The sequence below is a fragment of the Gouania willdenowi genome, chromosome 7, assembly GCF_900634775.1.
Source record: "Gouania willdenowi chromosome 7, fGouWil2.1, whole genome shotgun sequence".
NCBI classification, from domain to species: domain Eukaryota; kingdom Metazoa; phylum Chordata; class Actinopteri; order Blenniiformes; family Gobiesocidae; genus Gouania; species Gouania willdenowi.
Window position 1 is genome coordinate 37,264,942 of NC_041050.1, and position 16,549 is coordinate 37,281,490.

General features: G+C 36.9%; 1 protein-coding gene across 3 annotated transcripts in view; it reads right to left on the reverse strand.

Moving 5' to 3' along the window:
* Nucleotides 1–16,549, reverse strand: part of nphp4 (nephronophthisis 4) — a 222,765-nt gene that overhangs the window by 65,142 nt on the left and 141,074 nt on the right. For all 3 annotated transcript variants that reach the window (XM_028453910.1, XM_028453909.1, XM_028453908.1), the window contains 2 exons: nucleotides 13,918–14,105; nucleotides 2,094–2,254 (listed from right to left, as the gene is read on the reverse strand). In XM_028453910.1, coding sequence (XP_028309711.1) covers nucleotides 2,094–2,254; nucleotides 13,918–14,105 — 349 coding nt within the window. The remainder of the gene's footprint in view (nucleotides 1–2,093; nucleotides 2,255–13,917; nucleotides 14,106–16,549) is intronic.

Consider the following 16,549-nt stretch of genomic DNA (forward strand, 5'->3'; position numbering starts at 1 on the left):
GAGTCAAATCAATAAAGACTAAGATTAAGAGATGAAAACTTTGATAAGCTTTTGATCGGTGCTGAATTTAGCTTAAGAAGTTAAAACCTGGCATCACCAGAACAGAGGCAACGTTCTCCACGTTTTATAAGAATTCAGTAGACAGCAACAAAGCCTGGTTTTTGGCAGATAGGACACGTTCAAAAGGCGTCGGTCAGTCTGGACCACATCTGCACGTCTATGTGGCGTCCAAAATAGGTCGGCATCTGATGTCATGACCACGACCTCACCTGAACCTTAATATGACGTTCAACGTTTGAAGCAATTTCACATATGAAATTTAAACAGCCTTCAATTCCGCACTCAGTCACAGACACATGCGTGTGTAAGTGCTTCTGTTTATTAAAAATCATTATTCAGTATTATCCACAGTCATTAAGTATATATACCAGTGTACTTCAATAACATTTATGCTCTGCAATCTTTTTAAGAAATAATTAATGTCGAGCTCCCATTGAGCAAGTCAACGTCTTTTTCGGACATCGTTGGGTCAGGTTAATCTAACGAATTTAACATAATGCATATAAACATTACAATACCACTAAAATTAATGGTATTATATGCTGTTACAGTGCAAAACAGTTAATAAAATGTATTTCAATGCTGTATTTTGTCATGTTTCAGACAACTGACAATGTACCTTTGGTCATTCAAATGTTCATATGCTGTGATCTCAGCAATTTTCTTAGGTAAGGCAGAACGCTTGACAGCATAAAGACTAGGGATCGAACCCACAATGGGCCATCTTTCTAATCCGTCGGTCTACTCAGTGGGTTAGCAAACATTGTATCACAGATGCAATTACACCAATGAACTTGTGCTTTTACTTTTTTAACTATTTGCTCTTCACTTAAACAATATCACTTTCTCCAAACATCCTGAAAGTGATTTACTTTTACACATTGTGAACAGTTCTTATAAAACAGGTTCATATAACAGCTTCACAGTGTGAAGAGTGGGTCCGGACATTGTTTATGGGATGGTAGTCATTTCTGCGTCAGCTCTCATAATAGCTTTGTACTTTGTTTAGACAGTCACTTAGCAGGTCAGAGGTGCAAAATGCACTAATGTCAAACACGGAAGTATGTTCCTGTTAAGCCTCTTTTCTCTGAAAATCACATACCCTTAACAAATAACGTTTTTCAAAGCTTCTACATGACCTACATGGCTATATATATATATATATATATATATATATATATATATAATTTTTCTTTTTTCAGATTGAAGTGGTTACAGTTGATGTGAAATTTTGAAAATATATGATACGGACTGACAATAAATCATGTTTTAAATACAGAAATCTGTAGTCCACCAAAAAAAACAAATTTAAAGCCAATTCTCAATAGGGAAGGCTATAAAAGCAAGAATTAATGAACTAATGTATGGACATCAACTGCAGCAAGTTTGGTGATAATAAACAATAGGCCAGAGATACACGTTTTAGTTTTAAAAAAAAATAAATAAAAAATGTTTAAGTGAAAGCCCACTTTGCCACAACTGTGCCATATTTGCCACAAGTTTGGGAACAAGTGTGTAACTGTAATATGTCACTCAAATTAATTCCAATCATAATTAGTCTGTTTGACCACTAGATTTAGTTTGAAATAAACATATCCATTTTTATTCTGGTTTCTGCTGTGCTATGCATAATTCCGTTTTTGGTTGCACTCTTTGATGCCGTTACACATGGCTGTTATTCAACAATGCTTTGACCAATCAGAATGTTTGGCGCCGCGTTGCAAAGTTCAGAGCCTGTAGAAATTGGTGATAACAAACACTATGGGACTGGACTTCAGCCCTGACCAATCTGAGTTGGATAAAGGAGGGCTCAGCCATTTTACGCACATGCCCTCATTGGATGGATTTCTCGACTAAGACATTGCTGGATGTGGTATTTATTCAACGACACGATTTTGATTTATCAAGATATGGAGTTTATGCACAATAGAGCAACTTTTGATAAGAAACAACAAAGGTAAGACACCATTTCTCATTCACTTTTACACATGTACAGTTCTTGGGAAATGTGCAATTACTGCAATGTCTTTTACCTTGAGTTCAATGGCAGTGGAGCCAATGAGGAGCAAGGAGTCACTGTCCCAGATGTCAATGTCCATAGTGTGGAGGGCCAAGTAGCGAAGGAACCAGCGTTTCTCCCCTGGCATCAGGAACGTGTCATCAACTTTGAACTGTAACTGTAGACCTGGAGAGTCTGGACATGGAAAGAACAATGCCACTCATAACTACATGGGCTCTAATAGAAATATACCAATTACACCAAGAAAAAAAAAACATTTAGGTTAGGAAACTAATACGTATTTAATAAATCAGTGTTTCTCAAATGGGGGTAGGTGTACCCCTAGGGGTAAGTGATGGCACAACAGGGGGTATTTGTCTCTCTTGCGAGAGAGGAAAATTAACAAATAAAAGCATTAAAAACATGGAGTTTTATAATGTTTTTTATAATCCATCCATCCATCCATTTTCAGACCCATTTGTTCCTGTTATTCAGGGTCGCAGGGGTCTACCGGTGCCAATCTCCGGCTTTCATTGGGCGCTGGGCGGGGGTACATGTTTATTTTTAAAAATGCTAATACTAAATATTTCCAGCAACTCACAAAACAACAACAAAAACCAACAAAACAAGAGAAAAAATATACTAAATAATGAAAATAACTGGCAAACAACAACAAAATACACAAGAACAAACAAAAGTATGATAGAAAGGATCTTGATTAGAACAAGAACTAAAAATACTTGGGTCAGTCTTGGTCCCACATCAGGAGGGAGATGACTGTAAATTAGAAAAACAATAGAAATAAATCTATTCAGGAGGCGCTAAATACAGTTTCTTTCCACTTATTTACAAAGTGAGAGTCTTTAAAATATGTTATAACTCATTTATTGATTATGATTATGCTGTAGTTGTTTTTTTTACAGAATTATGAGCAAAATGTCGTCGAATATAAGGGGGTACTTGGATTCAACAACTGTTGATCCAGAGTTAAAGCCAAAGGACTTTATTTGATAGAGAATAAATCCAGGGACGAGCCATAACATTGACTATCTGCTGTCAAACATATGGGAAACTCCAAACCAGTGCAGCCGTGATCCACTGGGAGTAATTAGGTTTGATGGCTTCACAGCATGACAGTACAATAACCAGGGAGGATGGAGCTATTTCACACAATCAGAAGCACCCCAGGGTTCCCCAAATTCAAGATAACAGAGCTCAACACACGCTCTCAAAAAATCTGAGGAGTCCTATGGAACAAAGTCACCTCTTCATAAGCACTTTTTACATAAAAAAAAAAAAAAAAAAAAAAAAAAAAAAAAATAATAATAATAATAATAATAATAATAATAATAATAATAATAATAATAGTGAGGAATGGAGGTATGACAGGTGAGGCGTGACAAAGCAGGAGGAATTTTCAATTTCATGCCAATCTTCATTGACAATAAAGATATGGCTACACACAAAGTAATAGTGAATAGCCTAAAAAATAAAAGATATACGAAAGTAGCTTAGTAAGTTTAGAAACATGAGTTGTATTTAGACCTAAAATGGTCTCATGCATTCAAGTTGGCTTATAGATTTGCAATGTAACAATATATATGTTTGATCCGCAATAGTTTGTCAAAAATATTTAATTCCCTTCAGTTAAAATTGATTTCAGAACACTGTACATTATGATTAAAGCACACATGAAATGGCTATTCAGTAGTAAAATTATGTCAATCAATGTCATAACACCTACAATAGCTGTGTAGAGTATTCTTTATTCATCCCGCAGTGCGGAAATGACAGCTCAATATAAAGTGCAATAAAAAAGAGTCAACAGAAGACAACACTCAGAAAACCCAAAAGACACCCGAAAAATAGTGCAATGAAGATACATACGATACAATAAGAGAAGCTAAACATAAATAAAAAAAAATATAAATTTAAAAAAACAGGACAGTCATCAACATCCCTCGCCAGATTGGTTGTCATGATAAATCACAAGCTTTTCCTAAATGTCCTAAAACTAAGAACTTAGATGTACACATAATAAAATATTATCACATCAGACTATAAAATTACTAACTATCTTAAACTGTTTCTAAGAAAAGCTGTCCCCTTTGAAGATACCTCAAACAAAGTAAAAAAAAAAATGGAACAAGGGCAATAACTCCAGAAAAAATAATTGAGCACTTCTCATTTTCAAACTCCATCCAAGTATTGATATTTGAAGCCACACACCAAGTTTGGTTATTCTATGTTAAAAGGTTTCTGAGAAAAGCTGTCCCCTTTGAAGATACCACGAACAGAGTAAAAAAAGCGGAACAAGGGCAAAAACACCGGCGAAAATTATTGTGCACTTCTCATCTTCGGACTCCATCAAAGTATTGATACCCTGAAGCCACACACCGAATTTGGTTATCCTATCTTAAACAGTTTGTGAGAAAAGCTGTCCCCTTTAACTTGGACAGATATATACATAATAACAGGTGGGGGCAAGGAGATATACATATTACATATTTACAGACAGTACAATGTCCTAGACTGATTTGTTGTACAGTCGTACAGCGGTGGGGATGAATGACCTGCGGTAGCGCTCAGTCAGGTCAGAGGATGATGTGATAGAGAGCAGTCATTGGAAGGATAGACAGAACATTGGCATCAGTAATCATTTTTCGACGTTTTTTGGATTGATTCAATAATTTGTACAAACCCAAATTCATCATAACACCTACAGTAGATACGTAATGGATCAAACACCTGCCTGTCCCTTCAGGTTTGTAATTTAGGCACTTTGGTAAAAAAGGGTCCCGTACCCTGGGGTTCGCTGTAGCCTGACTCAAAACAGCAGTGGCAGATTCTTGTGATTTGTGTGTATTGAAGGTATGACAGCAAGACAGTGTGACACCCACACGTTAAGAATTTCCCCCTACGGCATCCCTACAAGTCCGTGTCAAAAGCCCCATGCTGTCTCATTCCCATAAGCTAAATGCGCGGAGAAGCAACCAGCTGGATACAAGTGGAGTAATGAGGACCTTTGGTGACAAGCCTGCTGTGGTAAAGAGAACAGCACGCTCCTTTGACTCGCTCCACACACAGAATGAAGGGAAACTTTCTTTTTTCCTCTCTTTTTAGCACTTGACTGTTCCCATGATGTGCAGAAAGTCTGTTCTGACACAGTCGGGGGCTTTTCTGAGGGTTCAAATGAATAGGTGGGTTGAAGAAAAAAAACTACTTCAAAAACTGACTACAATCACAATATTATAGAGTGACCTCAGAATCAAAAATCACCCTTTAAAGCCATTTATTTAAGAATGAATAGCTCCATGTAATTACACATAATTGTTGTGACTGATTAGGTTAACACTGAAAAGTACAAGAAGCGTTTGATACGCAACAATGGAAGTAATTTCAGCTAAAAATGTAAAAGACTCCAAGCTTTTCCAAAGGTTAAATCAGTGTTTTATAGTTCAAAACATATTGATCTCTCCACTGACTACAGCACAACACTTTGTGAAACTGCTTCCAACCTAATCCCTACAAATCTTGTCTTCTGTTACATTTTACAAAAAAGATAGAATGTGTCCAGGGTTCTCACCAGGAAGTTTTCACAGCGTAGAGGATCGGAGGCTGATGTATTTGTTTCCAGGTTTTGCAGATTAAAAAGAGAGTTTAAACAACCCATGCACTCCTGGAAGTCCCTTTTGTGTCCAAATGCGCAACAATTATTGTGACAGTACCAATTAAAAAAGGAACAAAAATAACAGAAAAGCCCCCTACGCTGGTGAAAACTCTGGTGTCTATCTAGCTGAAACACTATTTGAAAACAAAAAACAAAGCTAATATGCATCTGTTTTATTTTAATGAATAAAGAGACCCTAGAGTGCTGAGGTTATGTTAAGGCACTCAAACATTTTGGTGAAGCGTAGGTGTGACCTTCTATATGATCTGTGAGTCCAGAGTATGCATGGTTATGTGGATCCTAATATGTATACATACATTAAGCATAATGGTATCGCCACAATTAAAAACTTCAGTTGTCTTTTAGGATTGTGTCTGTGTGGTATCTGTGGTATCATATCTCCCAAATGTCTCGACCTGAATCCTTACAAGCATTCCTAAGACTAACAGTACAGCAAGAACAGCAGAATTTGGAAATATGAGTTATGAGAGATTTACAAAGTGATGCACTGTATAGTTGCGTTTGCTTAAAATAATCTTGACTTGCCGTGCGGAAAGTAGATTGGATGACTTTTGAAAGTTAATGGAAAGCCCTGAGTGGACCTTAGTCATCTGGGATCAGAGCTAGGCATAGTTGCGGGTCATCTGATAATCAACCTTACAGTTCTGCGGAATTTGACCTAAAGGAAGCGTAGACAAGTGGTCTGAGAACAGAGCCCTGAGGAACCCCTAAAGACATCTTAATCTGTCAGATTCATAGTTTTTAATGCTTGCAAACTAACTCTGCTCCTCAAAGTAGGACTTAAACCTAGTGTTGTCAAGGGATTAAAAAAAAACAAGAGATTAATTAATTATAATCTGTAATTAACTGATCTAATCAAACTCTTTTTTAATCTCACCTAAAAATTGCTGTGAAAAATCCTCAAATTGAGGTGTTTTCATTCAAATTCATCATATAATTGTAGCAGATCAAAAGATTTGACACCCCTACTTAAACCACTGCAAGACTAAAGGAAGTTAGCTTTGTCAAAATCAGATAACAATGCTTTCACAACAGCCATAACAAATTAATTTGGGAAGACATATTTGAGTTCTTAGTGCTGAAAAATCTGAACTTTTCTTTTCTTGCATGAATCCTTGGCTCTCCAAGCTCCCTTCTGCCTGACAACTCGCTCCACTTGGACCATTAACTCTCCCAGCATGCTCTGGGCTTGTGTGTTGTGTACGGGAGACGATAAGAGAGCGAGCGAGAGAGCGAGCGAGAGAGAGAGGGGAAAGCGAGGCAGACTGAAATCCTCTCTGTGTTTTTGCCCTCGCAAGTGGGGGAGCGCTGTCAGATGACGCCCAAAGGGCAGCACAGGACTGCGTGCGTGTGTGCGTGCGTGCATAGCCAGGTCTGCAGACAGGGAAAGGGACCCAGCAGACTTCCCTCTAACCTGGATGCCCTTCTCGGCGTGTACACAGCAGGCTGAGCAGACTGAAAAGTCCTAGCGGGGATTAGCAACACTCAACAACAGTGTGAGAGCTGCAGGCCAACACAACAACCAGGAGACACAGAGTTCACTGCTAGATATAGAGACTGATGTAAAAGTGGAGCATCACAGTGAACCACGTCTACATTTACCAACAAATATCAGATTTATTTTCTGTAATACGTGGCATTTGCCTGTTTTTGCTAAGAGCAAAAAAGTAACGTGATATTAATTTCAAGGCGCTTTATCTTCGAGGAACATAAAGAGAGAATACACAAAGAGTTAAATATTAAAATATAGATTTTTACTTTCCCTAAAACAAGAAAGGGTGTTAAAAAAAAAAAAACGATTCGGCGATATACCGCAATATTTTACCGTCCAAATACCCTATCGGCCTAAAAATGTACAAATCCATTTTTTAATCATGTTTTTTAAAAATCTCCTCAATGCATTTCAGCATTTTAATAAAACATACTGGGCACTTTTATAGATGTATGTGGGATTTAAAAAAAAAAACATTTTCAGAATTTAGGAACTGAATCTATTGTAAAAGCAAAAGTGAAACTTTTTTTAAAAACATACACAGCACGCTGATAAACATATCTCTTGTTTTTGATATTGGTACTTGAATTGCAGTTAATATTTACTTGTTCTTGCAAGTTAAAAAAAATGCATTTCATACCATTTTGTACTTGTAAAGGTGAAATTTGTAATTATTGATATCGTGATATATTGCAATGTATATTGTATTGTTTAGTATTGGGATATAGTGCATCGTGACACACAAATCGTATTGTCAGATTCATGGCAATGCACACTACTAAAATCAAGTTGCCTTCATAATTTAGATTTAAACATTTAACAACTGATGTGTTTTCTCTGATTTCATAAACAAATACAGCTGTGTATCTTCTGCATAAGAATGAACACTCACATTATGCTTTCTGATAACATTACCCAGTGGAAACATATATAATGTAAAACGTATTGGTCCTAAAACTGAACCTTGTGGAACTCCATAATTAACATTGAGATTATTAACATCAACAAAGTGGGTTCTGTTTGAAAAGCAGTATTTAAACTAAACCCAAAAACTCTTTCCAATCTTTGCAGCAATGAATTATGATCAACTGTATCAAAGTCTGTCCTGAGAGCCAAGACTATAAAGTACCAATCAATACTTTATTTTGATAATAACGTAAAGAATAAGGAACTGCTAATGTTGCATCTACATTTGTTGTAAAAGTGACTGATTTAAATCTATCATTCAAAAAAATAATGTATTAATCACAGGTATTTGAGACATTTAGGGGACAACTACCAACCAATTAGTTCTGAGCTGCACCGACTGGGGTGAATTAACTGTGAATATTTTCAAAACCATGTTCGTTTTTTTCCAACCTGTTCACACAATCTGAGCCTCAACCACATGTAGCTCTGAAAGCACAGCCATGTCTGACCTTTTCCAAGCCTGTTGTGGGTTGCTAATTGCAATGACATATTGAAGAAAGGGGACGATCATTTTTTTAAGTAGCTGTGAGTAGCTGAACACCTCATTAACATCTATGTAAAGGTAAAATATATATTAAAAAAAAAACACTTTTCACTTTAACATCCAGTAAAACTGTTAAAAACATGTAACAATTGTCTCTGTATATGAAGCATTCAGGGCCGACCAGACATAGTAGATCACATGACATTGTGCCAGTCTATCAAATTAATTGGCCAATGAATGTGTTCCCATGTTTCCATAAACCAACAGGCAGTGACCATTTGGCTTTTAGCTGAAATTGATGGTGATTAACGGAGACAGCGTTAGTGTCTCTCTGGTCATGTCCTTTCCCTAATGAATAAAGGCTAAAAATAACATTGATTTATTGTTACTAATGGCGGCTCACATTGTCCAACTGCTTTTCTTTCTGCCATCTTTAATATGGAAATATTGGTAACACTTTATTTGAAGGGGTATACATGTCATTAAAGCAGAACTAAGTAACTTGCGCTTAGCGCTCCCCCTAAGGGTCCCTTTTGGTTATGTCACTGCCGTAAAAACTCCGCACTCCACAGCTACATGCACACCTTTGCTCTCCCAAGACAGTAGCAACCGATCACTGAAAAATCCTAATACAACAGTGACACTAAGGTGCTTTCACACATATAGTCCCATGTGACCATGTGAACAGTATGAGGAAGAGAGACAAGTAAAATAAATGAATGAATGAATGAATGGATGGATGGATGGATGGATGGATGGATGGATGGATGGATGGATGAATGAATGAATGAATGAATGAATGAATGAATGAATGAATGAATGAATGAATGAATGAATGAATGAATGAATGGATGGATGGATGGATGGATGGATGGATGGATGGATGGATGGATGGATGGATGGATGGATGGATGGATGGATGGATAGATAAGATATTTCTGTGTGTTTACTGCTGCCTGATGAAGTGCTGGGATGCGAGTGTGTGTGTGTGCCTGTTGCGCAATCACGCACACTGCCGTCGCGGCGCCGTGTGTGTTGCTGCTGAGCTGTCACTGCATGGAGTTGCTCCATTCCTCAGACAAAAGTCTTCTCTGCCTTTTTTTGCTGGCTCCGCCTTGATATAAGTTTGAGAAAAGTGAATTTGTAGACAACCGTGTACCGTGGTCATAATCTAGCATTAGTTTGTATTGAGCTGCCGTAAAGCAGTACGTCTACCACTGGTTCAGAGGAAGGAAAAGTGCTGTTTTCTGGCCAGAGACAACACGTGGGATGAAAGACCCCCCGGTCACCCCGCAAACACTTATATTACCCTCACAGGGAGGATTTACTAAGATGAAAAAGTTACTTAGTGCTGCTTTAAGTGTCGTTTGTTACCCTAACCTTCTGATTGGCTAAAGTTATTTTAAATGTACCATCTTTGTGTTCCCAATTATTAATTTATTTCAACTTTTTTATTATTATTTGTTATACTTTTCTACAAATGAAAAATAGGGGTGGCTGGGGAGGAATTGAGTTTTTAAATGGTAAGCTCACCTTGGTTATTAATTGGTTTTACAGTGTAATTATGATTTAACCATTTATTCCCACCTTTGATCCCCCAGGTCCTAACACCCTACCTATTTTCCCTTACCCTAAGCCTAACCTTCCCTTCCCCACACCTGATCTTAACCCCTGTATAGCACGTAATCTTTTATATCTAAATCTTAATTATTTATTTTATAAAATGTTTATTTGGTGGGGTGATAATCTGGTTTTTAAACTCACAGGAAGAAGCAGATCTCTACCTTTTTTTATTGAGTCCTGGATCTGTTTTATTTGTTATTTTATTTTATTATTTTAATTTACTCTTATAGGGAGGGAGATGGGGTTCCTGTTGCCCATGCCCATAACATTTCTATCCCTACCTAACCCAAAAAATTGCCAACATAGCTCCAAAGGCATCATAATTTAACGAATGACACTTAATGACACCCTTCATTACACCTTATTAATGCTAATAGCTTAATGTCAGCCTTATGTATAGAATTTTAAGTAAATTTTGACAGAAATATTTCCTAGTTATGAATTAATAGTAAGTGAAAGAGCCCTAATCTAATTTCTAAAGTCCTGTAATTAATATTGCCCACAGTTAAGGTAGTTTAATTGCTCCCAAATAATTGTGAACATTTATAATACCTGAGCAAAATATAGCTATAATAGATCATGTTCAGGTAAATATCAGGATGCTACACTGAGCCTCATTTTTCCTGCAGTCTTTGAAATGTTTTACGCCCTAAGGATCACCTGAGCTTTTTCATCAGAAAACTTTTAGAAAGACGGCCAATGTTTTCTCAGACTTTGATGTTTAGACGTTCATTTTGAAGTGTCCATTGAAAGTTTAAATGAAAAGATTTACGAATGTTTTTCTATAAATCAGACTAATGCGAGGACAAAGATAAAAGTTTCAGACATAAGACGGTGATAGACTTATTTACGATGGACTCCTAGAAAAGTTTCCAGCATAACTAATAGTTTAACTGAAAAATGGGATCATAAATAAATGAAATGGGAACAGAAGGTGTTTAAGAATAAATTGGATTCCCAAAGACTGAGTCAATAATTCCAAAGGTCTGCACTGTCAGGCTAAATAATCTAAGATTTCAGCCCAAACTGATGTGGCTAATACCTGATATTTAACAATAATCAGAAATAGACTTAAAATCTTTTTGAAAAGACTTACAGAAGTTTATGCTTGAAAAATGTTAAATGTGACAAAGACGATGTTCTGGTTCCATCTCTCTAAGTCGAACCTACTGCCCAGCAAAGATGGGCAGTTAATATAGTAGCATGACGGCTATTGTCTGATATTTAAAATTATACAATAGTTCCAACCAAGCCATTTGATTGAACAATAGCCATCCCAAAAATGCTGATAAAGAGCAAAAACAGCATCGGATCATAAATACCGTTAATTACCGTTACATCTTGGGTTACACAGCACAGTACACTGTGTGCTCTCCACTTGTGGAACTATTTCTATTGGCGGAGCCAAATGATTAAATAAAACAAATCATAATCTCTTGTCACTTATTACTCTTCACTAATAAAAATGTACTCGTAGAACTGTTGTATAAAAGCAATATCACAATCAAGGTTGTGCTGTTGTGCTTAAAAATCAGCAGTGGTGTTATAATCTACGTCCGCTTCACACCAGTGCTTAACTGAACTGCCCTGACACAGGCCACTATTACGTGTTGTCTGAATGAATTATTCCAAACAAAATTATTTGGAATTAAAGTATTCTGCTTCTTGTTTACATGGAAATAGTAATTCCAAATTGAGATTGACATGGAAAATAGGTTTATTCAGTTCATTTAGGTTTATTTAATAAATTCTGCTTTAGGTCTGGGGGTTGGGAAGGGTTTTGATCGAACAGGGGGTGAACGTGACGTATTCACATCTACCGGAAAAAATTACCACAAAGCAAACCTTTTCTTTTCGGGTACAACAGCGCAATATAAGTGAAGCTATGTGTCCTGGTGCATTGTTGTTTTATTCAAAATTTGATTGTTTTCGAGTTTGTTTGCCGATGTCGGTGTGTGTAATATTTGAGATGACTATTGTTGTAATTTGTGCTATATAAACAAAGTTGAATTGAATTGAATTAATATGTTCGTGTGAATGTCTGCATGTTTATTCTTCCATCCATCCACTCTTGTCATTATATCCATATCTTTTAAGGCTCTTAGTTAAATAATAGTCCCGGCTCGACTCCGGGCGGCCATCTTGGATTATGTCGTCAACAGCGCGTCATCGCGACAGGAAGAGCATGTGCAGAAAGACCAGAATTAATTTAAAGCAAAATTAAACGTCAACAAAATCAAGGAATTATTTCATTCGGAATTAAACTCAGAATAAATTCAGAATGGCCATTTTCATTCAGAATTATGGTCCGTTTAAGGAGGAGTTTAGGACTGATGGTCTGGAGTTTTGTAGGAATGCTCAGAGTCATCACGTGTTATTTTAAAGGGCTTTTAAAGGGCTAAAATAGAAACAGAAAATGATGGAGTGAATCAGACTGGACTGGGTGTCTGGGGAATAATGTAGTGTATGGACAGATGTAGAAATAACAGAAGCAAATTGTTTGTGTGTTCAATATTACGCTCTGTCAGTAGCTGTAATATATCTTCTATTCTATTAGATGCTACATGAATAGACTCAACATCAATCAACACCTGTTTCAAAGTTTGAAATAGAAGTGCCGTGGCATCTGAGATCATCAGGGAGCTTCATGGAAGGAGCGTTCAGTTTGTCAGGAGTGATTGTAAAGTATTAACCTGGAGAGCAGTGCACGAAATCACAGCTACACATCTGGATACACTACTTTAATATAGTTTCCAGCTAGTGCACACGTGTCAAACTCATGGCCCGGGAGCTAAATCTGGGCCTTTGGAGCATCCAAATCGGCCCGCAGAAAAAAATACAAATGACAGAGAAAACAAGAATCATTATGTAAATAAAACTCAACAATATTTGCAGGAGTTCACAGTTTTCTTATTGCTTATATTGCATGATTGCAGTCATTTTTAATGTTAAACATTTGAAAAAACTCGAAATTCTTCAATTATCCTCAAATTATGACTTAATATTTCCCTTAATAGGAATTTAAAGTGAAGATCATGTTGGGACAGATATTCATCACGTATTGCTGGGATATGGTCGGTTTCTTATGTATTTCAGAATCAGAATCAGAAAACACTTTAATTATCCCTGAGGGGTAATTAGAATGACAGAGAGTGGCTTATTAAAAAACAACACTAATAATAATAATTCTACACATGCAGAAAAATAAAATAACAAATAAAAGATATGGTGAAAAAATATAAAAAAAAAAATCAAAAATAATAATAATGAATACAAATAAATAAAATTATATATATATATATATATAGACACATACATACATACATAAACATTTATTTTTTTAGGTCGCCCTCCTCATATTTTGTGTATACGAAGTGCAAACTAGGGCACAATAATGTTTAAATTATTTGTTTTACTGCATATAATCTGTGCCCCACTTGAGATCAAAATGCTCCGTATTTGACCCCTGAACTAAAATAAGTTTGACACCCCGATCTAGTAGGAGAGATTGGTACTGTAGTAAATGATCAAAACCCCCCAAAAGTTAACAGTATCATTCTGTCTTTAAACCATTTATTGGCGCAGCGTGGGGTTCCTACCAGAGTTAACGGTGCCGTCTCTGTTGATGGCCGCCAGGACACAGGGGAACGTTTCTCCAGTTTTCTGCTGAACTTTGTCTCTGGTCAGAAGCTTGAGCTGCTGCGATGTGACAGGTGGAAAACGATAGAACTGAAAGGTGACGTAGATGTTTTCAGGCCAATGGGGACCAACACCGGCCGAGGGCATCCTGTTCAAACACAGCAGCTGATGATTAGAAAAAAAAAATAATCTTTGCTCAGTCTGAAAAAATAAAGTCTTTGCTCAGTCTGCGTTAGACAGAAAAACACAGCGATGCAACAAGTTAAAGCTGCAGTATGTAGAATTGTGAAAGTTATAGAAACAACCACAGTCCCCCTTCCCATTTCAAATCCTATGGTCCCTTACCAGTATCCTCGTGAACGCACACAACTGGGGAGCTCTTAGTGACTTTTCTCTAAATACAGACTGTGACAAATGTAGGGAATTTATCTTGTGTTATTGGTGACTTTTCTGGTGTTTTAGAGACTCTGAAATGATTACACGTATCACTCTGTAGTTACTGTCCAGAGCGGCGACTGCTGTTGTCAGCTCCGCCCCACATTGGCCTTCTTTTTTCCTCTTGCTTTGCCGTCTAACTGTTACGCCTAACGCTGCGATCGAGACTTCTCCTGCAGAAACGTCTACCATTGTACTTTACTACAGACCACCGTGAATACTCCAAAAATGTCCCGATATAGCATACATCCAGGTATTTGTCACATACTCAATCTTTGCATACTATCTCATGTGAACTCACTACAAACTAAATTTGACGTCAGACTTAGTATGAGTAGTACGTTACTATGCAAGTATGCAATTTTGAACACAGCCATAGATGAGCATTTAGGATCAAATATTTAATGATATTTTGCAAAAAAAATAAGGTGTAAATTAAATTAACTTGTTAAAATAAGCAGGAAGAGCAGGAAGAGCAGGAAGAGCAGGAGACCCCCCCCCCCCCCCAATCTAATCACTGTCCCATTACACCACTGTATCAAAACTGTAGATTTCAAAGTTTAAATCTAATAAGAGCAGGTTGTTCCTCCCAGTCAATCACACTCTCTAGAAGACATTGCATTGCTTCCTCTTGAAAGGGAAACTGGTGATAATATTCCCTCTGTAAACACACCAGATTGATAATTATGGAGTCAGGGTGAGATAGAAATGATGCTGCCTATCCAAAGGCTCCCTGCTTGCATAAGTGCTCTCACTCCCACTGCCTAAACTCTGCTGCTATAGCCTACCTGTTTGTCATGATTATGCAGTCGCTCCCCCCCCCCCCCCCCCACCACCACCCCTCACCACCTCATCAAGCTCTACACCAAGTCACACAGATGCACTGTTTATTATCTAGTGTTTTAGTTTCTAGTTGCTCTTCAGAATGCTCCAGACAGAAGAATAAGATCAGGTTTATTATCCTCACAGTAAAAATGTATACTTCAACATATTAAAAAATGTGTTTTATTGCTACATTTTCTACTGATGGTGCCATAGTGCTAAAGTGAACCTGTAAAGTGTTATACCATGCCACTATAGCTGGGTTTGTTACTAACTGAACTTTACTACTCACCTGTAAAAAAATAAAAACAACAACCCTGGACTGAATAATACAAATCAGAAAACTGAATGCTTAAGCTACACATAATACAATGAATGATGACAACAAAGACTTTGATTTACATGGAAACCCAGAGTGCCTATAATTCATTACAACAGTACTTTTACCGCATGCTAGTCACAACTGCCTTTTTCTATCAAAATCTGGATGGAGGGATAAATAAATGAATGGATAGATGGGTAGAATTGAAAATTGTATCTTTCAAATTGTTATCTTAAATTGAATTAATATTATAAGCTGTAGCAGGTAAATGTTAAAGGCTGGAGTTAGTTTAGTGGTTCAATTCCTAGAGTTATTATTTTCCATCTGAAACATGTTCTCTTTGGTTTAAAGTTTCTTCTTTTAAAAAGAAAAAAAAATCCTAAAATAATATCTAATCAAAATCATCATTGATAAATGTAGATTATGGTATTCAAGGTGATGAGTATGACGGCATATTAAGGCCACATTGAAACCAAAAAAAATCTGAACACTATCAGAATAAAGTCGTAATATCGTAAATTTTTGAGAATAAAGTCGTTCAACAGTCCGTGATTTACGCGCTAACTTCAGCCACCAGAGCGTGTCAGCGCACTGAGCTCTTCTTCACTGCGTCATTGTCTTCTACCAAACCACAGAGTTGGAACTGTTGCCCCCTGTGGTCATAGATTATTTTTCAAGTCACAACAGTTTTTATCCTCTTTCCGTAAACAAACAAGGTTTACATCGACATCTTTCATTTTTCCTGATTATTTAGAGCAAACAAAAGCAGCACAAGTTGACATTTTGACCAAAAAAGCTGTTAAATGATCTAAAAAGCAGGTTGAATGCTTCACTCCAAAAGAAAACAATGGATTGTTTACAGGCAAATGTGACATCATCAATCATGTGCTTACAAGATGGAGGAACACAGACTCTAAATTGGTAAAGTAGTCCCATTTTAAACAGTTAATGAAACAAATATGGTGCAAAAATATTGCGTTCTTTAGGCATAGATCTACTAATAAGGACATTTC